General features: G+C 41.9%; 1 protein-coding gene across 1 annotated transcript; it reads right to left on the reverse strand.

Moving 5' to 3' along the window:
• Window positions 1-27: 27 nt before the first annotated feature.
• On the reverse strand, window positions 28-11,211 carry IFRD1 (interferon related developmental regulator 1). The gene is made up of 12 exons (XM_014871183.2): window positions 11,137-11,211; window positions 9,258-9,362; window positions 8,239-8,320; window positions 7,715-7,839; window positions 7,263-7,420; window positions 5,900-5,950; window positions 5,627-5,805; window positions 5,415-5,523; window positions 3,358-3,492; window positions 2,520-2,648; window positions 1,450-1,545; window positions 28-709 (listed from the first exon to the last, which is right to left on the reverse strand). Exons 1-12 carry the CDS (start codon window positions 11,180-11,182, stop codon window positions 620-622), a joined length of 1,305 nt encoding a protein of 434 aa, XP_014726669.1. The 5' UTR covers window positions 11,183-11,211; the 3' UTR covers window positions 28-619.
• Window positions 11,212-17,228: the final 6,017 nt, after the last annotated feature.

Here is a 17,228-nt window from a genome sequence, read left to right on the forward strand (position 1 = left end):
AGTAATTACTTTTACACAGAGAGCAAGCAGTGAGAAACACATTTATTCCAAAAATTAAATATTCAGTTTCAGAACACAAGATTCTTACTTTCATTTTACATGGAGGCCAGTATTTATCATTCACTACTTGACCATCAGTAGAAGTTACTGAACTTCATAGTCTCTGCCAGGATAAAGCTATACTTACATAAGAATTTCTTGTCTGTCTGCCACTAGAGAGTTTTAAAAAGTTACTAAAATAATTTCACACAAACATGGTCATCTTTTCATATTAGCACATTCTTACCAGAACACTTGGTCAATGAATTACTTTATATAAAGTATCCAATCTGACACATAGCATTTGACTACAGTTATCCACCCCATTTAATGTATCAGTTACCATGTAATCTATCTTTGCACCTAGTTGGGGGCTAATGTATTATAATGTATCCCTGCACCAACTGTTACATAAATCTATATACAGTGTATACACAACTAAGCAAGAACATTCATTGTATTTACAGACTATGTAACAAACCTGTGCACAACTGCAAACTGACTACAGAAGTTAAAAAATTCATTCAAATGTTACAAATTTATTTCAATTATGAAAGTTGAACGCCATTAAAAAGGGAATCTAAAAAAACTCCCCCACGTCTGCTCTCTTATCACGACATTTACTTCTAGCCTTTGTCCGAGCCTTGAATGCTGCAGAGTTGTACAAGTGCTACAAAATAAAAAAAAACAATTACATATTGTCATAATGCTTATGCCCTTCAAAGATTTTTCATGTTACAAAACAAATGAAAATATCCTTTTATTAATCTTTGAAGTTAACTAGTAGGCCTTCTGAAAGTTACAGTATGCTATCTCTGCATCAAAGGCTAATTTTAGTGTGTGTTTTTATATATATATATACACAGATAGATATAGACATATTTAAAAGAAACTTGGCCTGTATAAGAAAGGCTTAACTATGAGCAGTTCCGGAAGCCAGTCACTCTTTAACATCCAGCAGATACCATGTAGGTTACATTTACCTCCATATTAAACTTGATTATAAACAGGATTAATGCATGCACAATCAACAGAACAAGGTCAACCTCCTAGTGCCCATTTCACACTGCAGTTTCGGATACTGTCTTTATAAAGACTCAGTTCCCAGAGTTTCCTCTAGTTCCCTCCCCAAAACCATGTATTTCTCAGAAGAGACCAAGTTTCACACGTGTGGAGCATTAATCTAATACCCATCAGCAACCACATGAACCTTCAGACCCCTTTGGAAAAAACGCAGACATGTGCCCATTGGAAAACCTAAGAGCTCACAGATGCATACAAGTAAGGCTGGGTTTCATTCAGGACAATGAGGCACTCTTAGAACTACAGTGACAAGCGTAACAATGACAGCTTCTGAAGTGCAGGAGTAATTAAAGTAGGAAGAAAATTCATTAAGGTGCAACAACCTACCCTTTCAAAACGGGATATCTTCATTGTTTTAAGAGTTGCAGCATCCAGCATTACTGGTGGACCAAGCTCAAACACATTCCGAAGAAAGTCATTTGACTAGACAAGAAACACACCAAATGATCAGTTTCCCCTCTAATTAAAGTACCTAAAGTTGACTACTGCAAAATATCAAGTGTCCCAGTAAAAAAAACTACGATTTGTGCGAAATTGCCGATCTCTTTTGCAATTAAGTCAAGAACACTTCCTCCTTTAACCAGAATAAGGCTAAAAGTAAAAACTGCCACCTTGAGAAGACAGCTCCTCCTGCCTCCTTTGATATTTTTGTCCCAGCAAATGAGACCTTGTTCTACACAAAATCAGGCAGCTGAACAGAGCTGTATGTTTTCACAACACACCAGTTTAAAAACATCTGGCTGTGAAAGTAGTACTGGAAAAAACTGAAAAACCTGCTACATGCCTGAGCTCCCTCCCTCACAGAGAAGTGCAACACAGGACTGAACATTTTAACCCCATGATTATCACAGCAACTTGCGAACATATATTCCTGAACTACAGCTCCGGCTCCTGTTACATATGTAAACAGATGACTAGTAAACAAGCAGTTCCCAGAACAGAGATAAAGATTTATGCCTTCTCTTCTGGAATGTTGTCATCACTGGGATGCAAGTTGTACTCGTTATTTTTGAACTAAAACTTTGCCCTTCTTTTACAGGCTTGAACAGGAAGGGTGGAGGCATGCAGCTTTATAGCAGCCAGATGACTATAACCACACTGCTGAAAGAGCATAAGGATTCAGGAAAACCCCTGAAGCTAAAAAGATATTCAGCTTAAATTTCTTACTTCTTGGAGAAGTCGATTACTAAGCTAGCACACCCAGGCTACAACTGAGAAGCAGCTTACCCAGACTGCTGTAGCTCACTGTAGTTAGTTTTTTTAAAGTGCTGTCTTTTAACATCTCAAATGCAAAGCTCATCACTTCACTAAGTTCTACTCGGGATTTTGTAATTCAAACTGAATTACATCAAAGAACCCAGACAGGGAGCAAGGCTGAGAAAGAAAGAGCAGCTCACCTGCAGATGATATTGCATCCCCGAGCCCAGAATCTCCTTGAATGTCTCGTAAGTTTGTTTTTTAACCCAGCAGTCAATATACATGCGCTCGGGTCCAAACTTCACCATCTCTGTAGGAAAGTCACGCTCCTATGCAAAAATCAAAGGGAACACCATCTATCATTTTAATTTAAACTGTCTTTTGTACTAGGAATTTTATACATTTCAGTGAACTTTATGTTCATTGATAAATTCGGCAAGGCAAAACCTTCCAAATAACACAGTATACATATGATAAAGACAGTATTTGTTCATAAAGCAGATGCACACCTACAGTCAAACCTCATGCAGAACTTGAAGATTATATTCTTCATGATTAGAAAGCTTTTTAAAGAATAAACACTCAACTTTCATCTTCAAAATTACTTAAAGAATTAGACTTATCACCAGGAAAACTAGTTCTGAGCACAGAAGTCACCTTTAAGTCAGCCTGTAAGCCTCATTTAGTCTCTACCTTACAGGTACGAGTAACTACATTCAGAACAATGGAATGTAGCAAGTGCTAATAGGTGATTCAGATTCTTCTACAGGCAGAATCCTAAAGGTGACTCCAAATCATGCAAGCCTTCTCCTTAGCTCACACAATGTTTAACTATTCCCAGTATCTTTGTCCAACATCCCTTAAAAAAAAAGCAGTTCTATTACACATACGTGATCAGAATATGAAATCTCACTTAAAATACCTTTTTCCTGTTTCTTTCACAGAAACAGTAATTCTGTTTAATAATAAGATTATTTTCACTAAATTGTACACTATGTATTGTGTAAGTCTAGATTGTAACTAAGACAAAAGAATCACCTCAACAGCCCGTAGAACATCTCTGAAGACAGATCGCTGCTTTCTTTTATCCACTTTGGCCCGGTGCTTGTTTCCATCAGTAGCCAGAGCTCTTAGTTTTTCTGTTAGAAGATCCATATCTTCATAAAGGAAATCCTAGGTTACCCAAAAAAAAAAATTTTAGATTTTCTTAGATTTTATTTTATGGCCTTAACCTCTTTCCCCACAAGTAAGAAAATTGATCTCTTTAAATTCTGGGCATATAGATCTCTACAACCTCTCCTCTTACTTCATTTAAAAAGACAGAGAACACGTCTGCAGTTCCATTTGCAGCATTGAAACCAGCAAGAACGAAGACACAGCACCCAGTTTACCAGGAAAGGTACTAACAAAGTCTATTTTGGTCAGCCATGTGAAGTATACAGCTCCATCAGTGTGCATATACACCTGCCAATCTGTTTTCCACAATGCCAAGAGAGTCACACTGTTTAACAGATCTGCTGAACTACTCCTGTCAACAAGCTGAGGGTACTTTCATGTTGCTAGCACAGAATTCATGCTGCTGGAGGCAAACCATGAGACACTATTAGACTGACAGTATGGAATATTTAGCTATAAGTCTTGTATGAAATGGAAATGGTTTTTTTTAATGCTTAACAAAACACTTTAAGTAAACTGTAATAAATAGCTTAGTGTTATTAATGAATATGTGCTTTACATATATATAAATATTTTTTTCCACTGCATTTAATAATTCAGCAGCAGTTCACCTAGACTAGTAAGAATGCACACAAACTTATGTAAAACATGTTTTTGTGGTTTGTGGGGATTTTAATGTGAATGTTTTGTGAAGAGTGAGCTAACTGCATGCTTTCTGAAAGGAACTGGTCAAAAGCAAATACATCAAGTATTTTTAATCTGCACTGATTGTTAAGGACTCAACGAAAATAATCTGTAATGATTAAAGGGGCATTTCCTCAATGGAACAGAAGAGACTGTAGTGAATACAGTCTCATTTGTTAACACACTTTAAGATTTTAATTACTTGCAGACAGCGTGACCAAATAAAGGGTCAAGTTGTGGTTTCCATTTATTTTTTTCTTTCCAAGCTGACTTCCATAGCCAAGAGACTCAAATCCACACTGCTTGCATTTATACAGAAGCCTTAGCATTGTTTCAGATTATGCTGTGCTAGTGTGTCATGATTCCTGACTTAAATGGAGTTATCCTTTCACTTTAGACAACATTCTAGCAAAGCGCAGCAGCCTTGATTGAGCTGGGAGCCCTTCAGGCAACTCTCCCAAACTGTGCCATGCGTAAGCAGAGGGAGGCTGTTTCCTTCAGTGCTGTCAAGAAAAAAGTCTGAAAATTAATATGGCATATTGAAGAACATAAAGGCAACTTTAGCTGTGGACAAGTTAATATTGAGCAGCTTGCATCGAATCCAATTCAAAAGCAAACACCAAGAAATCTCACCAAGTGTAGTATTACTGAGAGCTGTGCGAGATTTGTGCCAATTCTTAAAAAAATCTCCCCCTCAATATGACTGCCTAGCTCTTAAATGACTAAAATAGTCAAATGCTGTGGAACCATCATGCAATACGAGTTACTCTTCTCAAGCTGCCTAAGTAAGAATACTGAAAAAACAATACTTAAAAGTCAACATGTTTTCTACCTGATGATAGATTTTTGCCAGTGAGAGCAGAATTGTGAATTACTCAAACTTGTCTGCACAAGCACCTGATGAGTATTCCCACTACAGTAAATACCGTATCATCCTGGAATCTCTCTCGACATCTTTTTATTCTATTTTAAATCTTGCATTCCATATTTCTAGCCATTAAGTAGGATTTGATGCATTTCATTATATTGGTCCTGTTCTACAATACAGAAATTAAGGGTAAAAACTGATAGTGAATTACTGCTATACCCACTTAGACTGGGACAGACTCACTAGAGGGAACACAAACCATGGAATTATTTGCTACTTGTTGAGATTCAGGGTGCTATGCAACACAGGTTAAGTGATTTGTCTCATCATTGTCCCAATGAAAGATTTAGCTGCTGACATTACTTACAGCATCTGTTTCACGTGCCAGCTCAAACAGAAGTGCTAGTGTTTCTCCAGCAGCTATTCTCATGTTGAGATCATCACAAGACAGCAGACTTGGAAGTTTATGCAAGTGCCTAAGGAGTAAGTCATATTCCATTAAAATCTAAATTTTACTAGCACTGTTTCATTGGATCTAAAGAGTCATTACAAACTCCACTTTCCAAGAAAGATACTCACATTTCAATTTTCTTCTTCACTTCATTCACTGGACAAATGGTCAACAACAGTGTCCATGCTAAGAGAGCACTGACATGAAGTACAGTATTATGGGTACTTGATACACCATTAGTGTCTCTATCCCGCTGATAGGCCTTTGTGAAGATGTTTTCCAGGCATTCCATAGTAGAGTACAGCTCCTGTACAAGGGAAAGATACAACGGAAGTGGTTTAGGAGTCACACATTTTCATCGTGTCAGCTTATTACATTTGAAAGGTATCAATCATCCTCACCGTAATGTCATCCGTCACAATGAAACAGCAAATCCCTAAGCAGGTTGCACACTAGACACAAAAGAAAAAAAGTGTCAGTATTTGACAATAATGTTATAGTTGACAAAACTTTCAAACTTGGAACCTTTGAAATTAAACATCTGGAGTAACGAACTTGAGATTAAAACCTTAGCAGAGTCTAGAAGTTTCCAATCCTGTTTAATTCGGCTTCTTTGTAATACTTAGCTCCCAGCTTCCATCTACTCTCAGGATGATTTTATACCATTTGCTACTCACAAGCCTTCACTTTTCATGATTATTTTAAATAGCTTACAAAGCCCTTGAAAAAACTACACACAGCATTCTTTTCACCCAATGATTTTCAATCTCACTAGGATTTACAAGCAGAAATTATGCTGATACTTACATGACATTTATTCACAGGTGTGGGAAATATTTTCCCCTTCTGACCTCAATTACAATTAAATAACATGAAAAATCTGCCCTTTAAAAGCCTTTCCTGAAACTTTCCAACTTCTCCTGCAGATCTGTTCCCTATGACCCGTATTGTAGTCCTATTTCTCTTACAAAGAGTAAGGAAAAAAAACATTTGAAAGTGATGTTTGCATCAACCACACAGGACTCAAAACTGCATTTGAACAGGACAAACTTTAAAGCTTTTGTTTGTTTGTAGAAATAACTGCTGTTACACTAATACTACCTCTTTTTTGCAGCTGACAGTATCTGTTGTGCTATAGCTTGACTAAAACAGAATAGCCAGCCACATAATGATAAAGGGAAGTTGGAGAATACTAGTCAAATCTCAAGTTTAAGAAGTAAAACTTTTGGCAAGAGATCTGGACAATCTTTCCTCACTATTTCCAGCATACTGATGATGTATAAATAAAATGACTGGGCAAAAGTAATTAAAAACCACCTTTGGTAGTATGGGTGTATTGTTTATGTAGTTTCCAGATGCACTATATGCGACTTTACCAGAAATAAATTTAAGTGCTTCAGTAATATTCCTGTTTTAAGAATAAAATTAGATTTCAAGAACAAAATAAAATTAATACAGGAAGCATACATCACTCAGTGGGAAAACTTTCTCTAGGACCCCAAAACTGCAGTAAGGAAGCTGCAATACAGTGAATTCAGACACTGGACAATGCAGCACATGTAACAGCTGAAGAAGAGAACCATGTTCAACCTTCAGGTAGAACTTTTTAAGCCAGTGAAAACTGCCACACATCATTCGCGGCATATGTCAACATCATGAGTACACACTAGTGTGGTAACCTTTAGTCCTGGATTACACAATAGTGAGCTGGCCAAAAGCAGCCCTCTGTCCCTGCTGGCAAATATAAACATTTCTCATACTTACAGCTTGTCTGGCTTGGATACTGGCTGTTCCATCACAGACAATCTTCTTCAGAACTGGACCAAGGGTCTTAAAAACCTCCTCGCTCTCAATTCCTGACCCCATCTGCACACACAGAAGACACGCCAGTCCAGCAGCTGCACACTGTTCATCGCTCTTACCTAGGGATTAACACAGTGATGAGCAATCACCTTTTGCACTGCTTTCCTCCTTTAATCTTTTAAAGATAACAGCCTGAAAACATGTAAGTGGAAATTCAGAAACCAACAGATAGAAACTAATTTCAGTTAATTTCCTAGGATAGTTAAAAGTGACACCTGAATTTTAAAAGTAATGGTACCTAGATTATTATGCACTCTGTAAAGTACGAGAGAACATTCACAATGTTAATTTCTTTTAAACAATGTGCTATTTCATAGGGATTATTACTTTCTAATAGCATGCATGTTCATTACCTTTCTTTATGCAGCGCTCAATGCTATCAGTTAGAGTCATTCTCCTTTCCATGATAAATTCATATAGTATTTTAGAAGAAAATGCACTTTTCAGACTTTCAAGGGCTGCTTGTCTTGTCTTTGCACTGTCAGAAGAGAGAAAGAAGACCTCCTGAAATCAGCACGTATCAGCTAACTTCCACCCTTGCTTTATGGCGGTTTATATTTGTCTCCACCCAACAGTACAGTAATCCACAGAAGTACCATGAAGAAATGAAATGCTCTGAATTGCCTCCTTACTCAAGGACACTCAGTTTACAGTAGTATTGCAGGTCAGAAACAAAGTCACTCTATTTCAATATTTTAGGAAAGTCTAACCCATCCTAAGAAAAAAAATCAGGAGAAGGAAAAAAGGTTTTCTAGATCCAGAAGTCATCCCCAGAGTAAAAATCTCAAACATAGAAAAACATTTGATGTGTATTTTCCTTAATAAATCATAAAAAACGAGAAAATGTATGAATGTGTTTCTTCAAAGCAGACTATACCTCTTGTCCAATGTAAGATCAATAAATCCCTTCAACTTGTATTCTAAGTCTTCTTGAGTGGCTTCTTCATCAACTTCAGGCCCTAATCCAGAAGAAACAATTTAGTCCTACTGACAGACATTTCATTAGCAGACAATGTTCTCAGCATTAATAAGAAAGCAGCTTAACAAAGACAACAGCTACAGAATTGTGCAGTATCAAACCAGCATAATGGTGTTAAAACTACTACATCAGACTGCACCTTAAAATACTTTTATAAAAACTGGCCTGTGGATACATTTGTGTTGTTTCTAAATCTGCTTCTTACCTATGCCAAGAATAAATGAGGGAGCAAATCAGATCTTACATGAATTTTCTCCATCTGATGACTATCAGCCAATCCTTTCAACAACACATTTTCATCCAGTCCACTACATCTACCCCTGGAGCACAGCGCGGTGCTCACAGCTGATGCAATGAGTCAAAGCAGCCTGTCCTATACGGCATCAATTCAGACACCTCTGCAACAGGAGCTCAGTTAAGAGTAGCATGTATCCAGAGATGGCTCCCTGCTTATCCCCCTGTAGCGGCTTTCAGGTGCCCTCCTCTCAACAAAATGATATTAGAGCAGCTCAGGAAGCAACGATGGTAAAGGACACAAAGCACAAATCTAGCTCAAAACAAATGTGACTCCTCCCACCTTAAACTCTTCTGCAGTTCTTACTACTTCAAATACCTGTTATGAAAATCTGTCTTATAATTCACCTTAAAATTCATATTGTTTCTATATCAGCACTCTGTATCTTATTGTCTCTGCATCTATAGTCTATTCTAATAGAAAAGAGCTTGACAGTTTCACAAGGCTCATGAAACCTGGAGTATATTCCTACCAAACAAATAGCCACTGGATTAACCGTCACAGTGTTAATGTAATGTCATTATTTCATTACTGCTACTTACAGTCTACTACTTAAAATTACTAAAGTCAGCTCAGGTTTTAGGTTTCTAAAAGATGAATAGATATAAGTAAAAGAATTTACCATCCTCAGTGAAGCTAGCAGGATCGCTGAAGCCACTGCAGTGGCTCATAGTTTCAATTGAAGCATCTTCATCACTAAAAGGCTGCACATTTCTGGGCTGACCACCTTAAGGAAAGATGAATACAATAGTTTAGTCATTTTTCACATGGAAAAGAAAGATCTGAGCACCAAAAGTTGAACTGAATCCTCCCAGAGAAGATTTGCTCTCCCTGAGCGAACCACAGAAAAAACATAGCCATCCTCTGCTGGTTACCTTACTCCCCCTTATTCTGAAGGCTTAGTTAGCTCTGTTCCAGAAGATCACTTGTGAATAGTGAACAAGGGCCCGCCTAATACTGGTCCAATTCCTACTCTAGATATTGGCTAAATTCCTACTCTAAATTTAGGATCTTTCTACAATCAACTTCACGTTAATGCAGTTTTCTGTGACTATGCTTTAAAAATAGGTCTATGTTAATTTAATTGTTATAATGAGCTCCTAAAAAAATCTGCCACACAGTCTTTATTTTTTAATTTTGAGGAACTTCAAGACAGTCTAAGTTCAGCTTCTAGGCAAACATACATTACCCAGTTCCATGCAGGATTTATGGGATTAAGTGTAGTATGTGCACCATCAGCAATGTCCAACTCTTTTACTACTGAATTACAAGTACAAGCCAGAACATCAAATACTTCAACAGGGGATAGAAGTTTTCCCTCTCAGGACCAAGAAGGCCCTGGTGCAGCAGCTTCAGACTTTTTGAAGAAAGCAGTATTTTTACCAGTGCTTACCTCCCTTTTTATATCAGTTATTTCTCCAACAGTTCCCAAAACATCATTTACAGAACTCTGAATTCTATTCTTTCCACCATTTTTTTTTCCTAAATTATTTAGCAGGCTGCACACAGGGCTTACTTGTGCGAGCTTCAGGCACACTCCCTGATTACCCAGACCCCAAAAAACTATTTTTATCTAGGCAGAATCAACTTTCAGTTGGATCAGTGTCCAAGTGCTTTCCATTGAAATTAGTCACACTCCGGAAGTTTTGCTGTTTATAGCTGTATCCACTTGTATCATTAACCACCACCCAAAAAAAAAAAAAAAAAAAAAAAAACAACAACAACAAAAAAACCAAACCAAAAAACAACCCCACCAGCTAATGCAGGAACGAACAAACTTGGAAGCTCATAGCTCTCACAGGGCCACCTTCTCGCTGCTGATATCAAACAGGGATTCAACAGAAGTGGCAAGAAAAACAGCAAGCCCTTCACAAAGTAAAATAAGAGCAGTTGCATTAACACCCTATAAATTGCTCACTTCCTGAAGAACTGGTATTAGAAACCGATGCTGCACACAGCTATGCTAGCCTTAAGTGCAATTTCTCACCACCCCACAAAACCTCCGTTCTGCCCCAAGCATCACCACCTCGGACACGCACATTCGGCATTTGTATGAAGACTGCTTATTTTGTAATAACCTATTTTAGACTGAGACTAAGGGGATCTTTAAAGACACAGCAGCCTTTCGGGGCACGGCACGGTGACACACAGCCACGGCAGCCGGCGGTGGTGCAGCGGGCGGACCCGCGGCCGGGCCGCCCGAGCCGCCGCTGCCCTGGGGCGCTCCCATCGCCGCCGGCGGCGCCAGCGCGGCCGCGCCCGCCAGCCCCGGCTCCCCGGCGCATGCGCGCAGCGGCGTGAGGTGGCGGTTTCAGGGACGGCTCCTGTCACTCGGCCGGCCCGGCCCGGCCAGCGAGAGCCCCGCGGCCGCGCCCGCCTGTCCTGTGGCTCACCACCGCCGGCGGGGAGGCGGGGCTCCGCCGGACAGGGCGACCCTTCCGCGGCCACAGGAAACGCCTTCTAGACCCCGCGCCCTCACCCGCCGGCCCAGCCGCACTCACCGGCTCCGCGCTGGTGGTTGCTCCCCCGCTTCTTAGGCTTGGGCATGGTCGCAGCGGCGCTCGGCTCGGCTCCCGCGGCCCCTCTCCGGGTCTCGGTCTCTCTGCTCCCCCCCGCCCGGGAATCAGCGACAATCAGCCGATGGAAGAGCAGGAGCCCTTTTTACTCCAACGCCTCTGCGAGGCTGACTTCTCTGGCCGGGGCAGCGGGGGTGATTGGCGAAAGCAGGCGGAGGGCGAACTAGCGGCAAAGGCAGAAATCCCCGTGGAGGCCCGTGAGCGGAGTCGATGCATCTTTCTCCTCTCAGACACCCGGGGCTAAAGGCGCGGAGGGGGCGCCGGAGCCACTTTTATAGCCCCACCGAGCTGCGGGGGCGGGGCCCCGCGCCGCTGCAGCCAATGGCCGGCCGTTGCGACGGTGGGCCGCTGACTCAGCGGCGCGAGCTCGTGACGCAGAGCGCAGCTGCCCAGTGGCGGGGTTGGGACGTCAGCAGCGCCTATCGCGCCGAGCCGCGGTGCATGCCGGGAGCGGCGGGCCGAGGCGCCAACCTAGGGGCGGTGCTGGGGGCGTCTGAGGCCGCGTGGGGCGGGGGACAAAGCGGCCCCGCGGGTGCCGCCGGATCCCTCCGGGTCCCTCCGTGCCGGCTGGGCTCGGCTCGGCTCGGCTTCCGGCCCAGCGCCATGTGCGCGACTGCCAGTGGGAAGGGCAGGGTCGGCTGGGCCGTGTGCAGCTCTGTGGGTGTGCGGGGCCGCCGCCCGCGCTGGTCGCCGTGTAGGCGGGGAACGCCAGAACGGTTCACAAAATCACACAACGGTTTGTTTTGGAAGGAACCTCTGGAAATCATCCAGTCCAACCCCCTGCCAAGGCAGGATCACCTGAAGCAGGTGGCACAGGAACGTGTCCGGGTGGGGTTTGAATGTCCCCTGAGGGGAGAATCCACGATCTCCCTGGGCAGCCTGTTCCAGTACACCCCCACTGGTAAAGTTCTTAAAGTTCTTCTTCGTGTTGAGGGGGAACTTGTGTGTTAGTCATACTGCCACTGCTTGTCATCCTGTCACTGGGCACCACTGAGAAAGAGTCTGGCACCATCCTCTTGGCACCCACCTTTGAGATATTTATATGCATTAATGAGATCCCATCACAGTATTCACTAGACTAAAGGCCCAGCTTCCAGTCTCCCTTCATAAAAGAGAAGCTCCAGACCTCAAATGATCTTTGTGTGCCTCCACTGGGCCTTCTCTAGTAGCTCCTTGTCTTGTACTTGTTCTGAGTACTTGTACTTTCTTACTTGTACTGACTCCAAAACTGCAGTGTGCCTTCTCACTAAAAAACAGATATGCAGGATAGATGCCTTACTCTTTCATAGCAGAAATCAGTTTTGTCAATTATATCTTCCGATTTAGAGACTTGTATTTTTAATCCAGTGGATTTTTATCAAAAATTAATTTTTAATGTTCTCTGCTAAATATCAAATAAATAACTAAATAAATAGATTAATAGAAATACAGTAGCTTTCCTGTCCACCAAACAGAGATTGATTTACATTTCTGATCTCTGAATGTCTGTGAATGTTCACTGATAGGCCATATTAGAACGGCAGTGTTTGAGGAAGGGAAGGAAGTTTTGCAGAATGTGCTGAAAGGTTACATAAGACACAATAGTGATTACACTGCTTGAATTCTGTTATGTACAAAATGTATCTACAGTGACTTCCAGAAAGGTAAACTTCCATAACAATGCTCTATATATATGCCACATGAGAAACAAAGGAGTTAGTGACCCATTTGTGCATGCTGGGTTGGAAAATGCTAGAAGTGTCTATTTCTAGAAATTGGTAGCTGTACATTGGGCTGTACCTGAGCCCAGTGTTTTCCATTGCTGCACAGCATGAGACTCCTGGTGGACAATTCCCTGGGCATGGGAGGGTCAAATTTCTGTAAAGGCTTAGCCAGATCTTTTAGCATCCTGTTTAAGAAGAGCAGAGAAAAGGCAGAAGTCAGTATGTAGTGCATCTATACAGGACAACACGTAAATGTCTGAAGGGCACTAGTTTTTCTCCTTCAGGATGAAATGTTAGAGCAAAGGACACCAGGTAAGTTGGCAAAGGAGTGGCAATTAAATGCAGAAGGCAAAACTGTTCTGGGTACACAAGACATTATTAGAACAAGGGAGTAGCAGTGGACACATTACAACACCCAGTAGGAGCCAAGCAAACTTGTATGGTGGGAGTATTTGAGTTGTGAGATGCCAACTCCACTGGAGCAAGAGCAGCGTGTCCTGACTATTTCCTGTATGTTCACCCTCGTAACATACAGATTGATTTTGGGGTGCAGGCTGACTGGCGTCACTAGAACTGAAATTTTTGTCTTGTAGCTTACAGCCATGTCTCACAACTGCTGCCTGAGGCTACCAGCAAAGGTTTGGTTTAATGCTGAAATCCTTGCCGGTGTGGCAGTCTGAATAGTGTGCTGTACTGTGCATGTCCATGTGGCAGCTCAGGTGCAACACCAGTGGTACCTCATGGTAGAGCTGGAAGAATTAATATACCCTTGTATACTTAAGATGGTCCCACCAGGAGAGGTGTGTGGGACACATATTAAGAAAGTAAGAAAATTACAGCCTGAGAAATATTCCAGGCTGGAACTTTTCAGCTCTGTTCCCAGCTGATAAGCTGATCCAGCTCAAGGCTAGGGAGAATTTCTCCCAGGGTGATCATTTGGTCAAAATAAAAAGGAATTAATAACAAGGATAGAACACCTGTTGTGGTGTGTGACCAGGCGCTGGGGATGGGGTGTCTTCTCTCTGAACCAATCACCTTTTCTCGACTCTTGGAATTACGAGTCATGTTATAAAACCAAGTGTGTTTCTGAATAAACTTGTCTCTTTCTTCCTGTCATGAAAGACGACCATGTAGCCGTGCATCTTATTTCTGCCACACTTAAAGGGTTAAAACCCCTTTCCACGGCTACAGAGGTGCCTTGGGGAGGGAGCGGAGAGAATGCCACAGATGAAGTGGAAAAATCAGCAGCTAAAATATGAAGTGCTGTTGCCAGACGTAGACAACTAGAATAAATTACAAAAGGTGACAAAGAACTTGTGACTACTTTGGGTTTGTGACCACTTTGCATTTTACTTGGGCTTTTGAAATATGATGTCTCCAGGTTGCTGAGATTCTCTGGTTATTTGACCAACAGTTAAGTGAGGTCACACAAGAGGAGTTGTGTATCACCGCTTGGTTTTGCTGTCTGTCTGTGACAGAACAGACTCTGTCTTGATTGCTGACTTCTTGCCCATTCTCCTGATTTATCCTATTGGCAGGAATGCATGGCGCCAGTAGGCTGGCTCAAGACAGCTTTCTAACAAAAATCTTTGGCTAAAAGGAGAGTCACATGGTGTTGGCAATCCATGTTTCTATTGTCTGGCTTGTGCTGGAGCTACTGGTGTCAGGAGTGTCACGGTCCCTGTGGCAACAATGGTACCAGTGGTAGGTGAGAGGTGACATCCTTTGGAGAAAAATATTTTATGGAATAGCAAGGCAAACTGGGAGTGGAGGGTGCTAGTAAGTCTTGCATGACAGTGGCTTCACTAGCAAGTACCACAGCACCCAAACAAGAATAGCAAAGCAGTTCTGGTGGTGGCTAGAGGTTCAGTCGAGAGTGCTGATCATCAGTAACCATCCCAGTGAACACAGTGACAAGAAGATCTGAGGCCAAGCCAGAAAAGCCAAGCCAGTGAGTCAGGTTCAGTGCCAATAACCAGGACCAACTAGCCACCAGTCTGGTCATCATTAGACAAGCTCACGGTGATGGGAAGGATCCAAGACCATCTCAGTTGGCTCAGGGTCTGTATATGTGTGTGTGGCTAGGCACAGTCATACCCGTAACATAGCTGAGGCAAGGACTAAGGGAGAGTGCTTCAATGTAGGCACAGCTCTTGAGCGAAGTAGGTGGCCCTCAATTCTCACAGCTCTTTTTCATGCAGTGCTCTAATCCAAGGTCACTCAGCTGCACCACAGCAGAGCTGCCTTTGAGCACAGGCAGCTTGATGCTGACTAAGGCCCCAATAAAAGGTCTAATTAAGAACCTCACCCCAGCTGATACATATGTGACTGACTCAGTTTATATGGCTTAGCGTTTGTGTGCCACAGTTTATTTTAAAGACATCATAATTTATGACCAACTGGAGGCATGGCCAGACATACTCTGTACACTATTAAATGTTGTAAAGAAGTCAGAATTGAGGGAATCATATGGATCCTTGATTCATATGGGTGTATTTTCTTCCTCTTTTGACACAGTGCTCCTGTATCTTGGCATACAAAATTCTTTGAATTTTCTTTTTCCTTTCTGCTGGTCCTTAAGACATGACTGTCTTTGAACCCAGAGGAGGATCCCAAGCTCATCGAAACTTGGAAAATGAGCCATGCTAAGGCATTCCCTGAACAAATACTGCAAAATGCCTGTGTTTTTAGTGACCTACCAGGACTGACAGGCCTTCAGAGTGCGTGCCTCCAAGCAGCGCCATGATCCTCTCTCTGGAACACTTAATGCTACAAATGCTGTCAGCACTGACATGTAGTCACACTGCTGAAAATAAATTGCCTATGATAAATTACAGCTGCAGCCCCCTCAATTCTGGCTACAGTTGCTACAGTGGAATGCTTGCTTGGGGGCTGACTTGACTCTGCAGGCAGAAGAAACTCATTTCCTTTGCATAGGTAGGGCAACCAGTCTTGTGTCTTGGGAGAAGAAATAAGGCTTAGAAGGGAAATCTTATGTCAGGTCTTCACTGGGAAGGTGCTCAGATGAATGCATGTACTTCCTGGTGTACATGCAAGACGTATCTGATCAGTTCTCACAGAACTCCTCTTATTTCTGAGATAACGATTGCAAGTGACATGAATTTTTAATGGACAGCAGCAGCCAAGAGCTGCAGCTCTTTTCCCTTTGAATGTGGAACACATATTGGAGGACTAAGCAGTTCCTGATGTAATACTTCAGGAGTATTACGCCGTAGCAAAAAATACAACCATCCATGTTGGACATCCTTTCAGATTTCTTACTTTATTTACCTCTTGTCTTCTTGCTTATATTTTGGAAGCCTGGCCAGGAAGTAGTGGTCCAAACACGTTCAAGAACCCCAAGTCCAGAATAAAATAAATGTGATGGCAGGCTCGCTACTAGAGTCACTATTATTAGTTCCTGACGGAGGTTTGGTTTTAGCTGATGGATTAACTTCAGACACTGAGGGAAGCTCTTGATGTCTGTAGGTGGCTGAAGTCCAAGGCTGTAAGGTGGCACAAAACGAACTCATACTTTTTCCCTATTATTTGGCAGCCCAGCCCTGTGTGAGTAGACACACAGAGGACATTTTGAAGGGAAAAGAAAGCAGTCAGGAAAGAAGTTCAATTATTTATGGTGAGCAGATGGATTTAGCAAGCCTGCCTGCTGAGACAGAAGCATGACTGTGCAAATCAGGTAAGTGCTTAGTGATCACAGATAAATCCTCTCCACAGCCTTGGCACTGTTCATACTATATGTATGCTGCTAGAGGCATATATTGCACACAAATTTACAATCCTTTTTAAATTAATAATTTCTGCAGTAGAGTATATGTGGACTTTATGAAATACTGTGTGTTTATACAGCTGAGCACATCCTCAGTGGCACAGTACCCTGGCTTTCCACAGCAGGGAGTTTCAACTGCATTTGTAGTTCAGATATTTTGTCTCTTTTTATCCAGGTTGTACTGATACTTACATCCATTTTCTGAGGCAGATCCTTCACTCCATATATATGATTTATTCATGCTTAAGCTTTCTTGGCCCTCAGTAAGAATTTTTCCTGGTAAGTCATGAAGAAACAATGCATACTTAGCCTCTCTGGTACATATGCCATTATTAATTTCATGTCTAAATTTGGTTGCCTGAACTTTGACTGTCACTGCCAATAGCAACTGACCACAAACATTTTCCTTAACAGTAACAGCATTACAGAGCAACTGAGACCCCATGGAAAAAGAAAGATACGACTCTGACAAACATAAAGCCCTTGTGAACATTTTGCAACAGCTAGTAAGATTTTGTTGGGAAAAG

This window comes from Sturnus vulgaris, chromosome 5 (genome assembly GCF_052056855.1).
Source record: "Sturnus vulgaris isolate bStuVul1 chromosome 5, bStuVul1.hap1, whole genome shotgun sequence".
In the NCBI taxonomy this organism is placed as follows: domain Eukaryota; kingdom Metazoa; phylum Chordata; class Aves; order Passeriformes; family Sturnidae; genus Sturnus; species Sturnus vulgaris.

What these genes read in the sequence shown, in the direction of transcription:
- IFRD1 (XM_014871183.2), bottom strand. Translation starts at nt 11,182, where the DNA reads ATGCCCAAGCCTAAGAAGCGGGGGAGCAACCACCAGCGCGGAGCCG. An exon ending in TGCTAGCTTCACTGAGGATG is followed by an intron (nt 8,321 to 9,257) that starts GTAAATTCTTTT and finishes CTTCTGGATTAG; the next exon opens with GGCCTGAAGTTGATGAAGAA. An exon ending in TTGTGACGGATGACATTACG is followed by an intron (nt 5,806 to 5,899) that starts GTGAGGATGATT and finishes TCCCTTGTACAG; the next exon opens with GAGCTGTACTCTACTATGGA.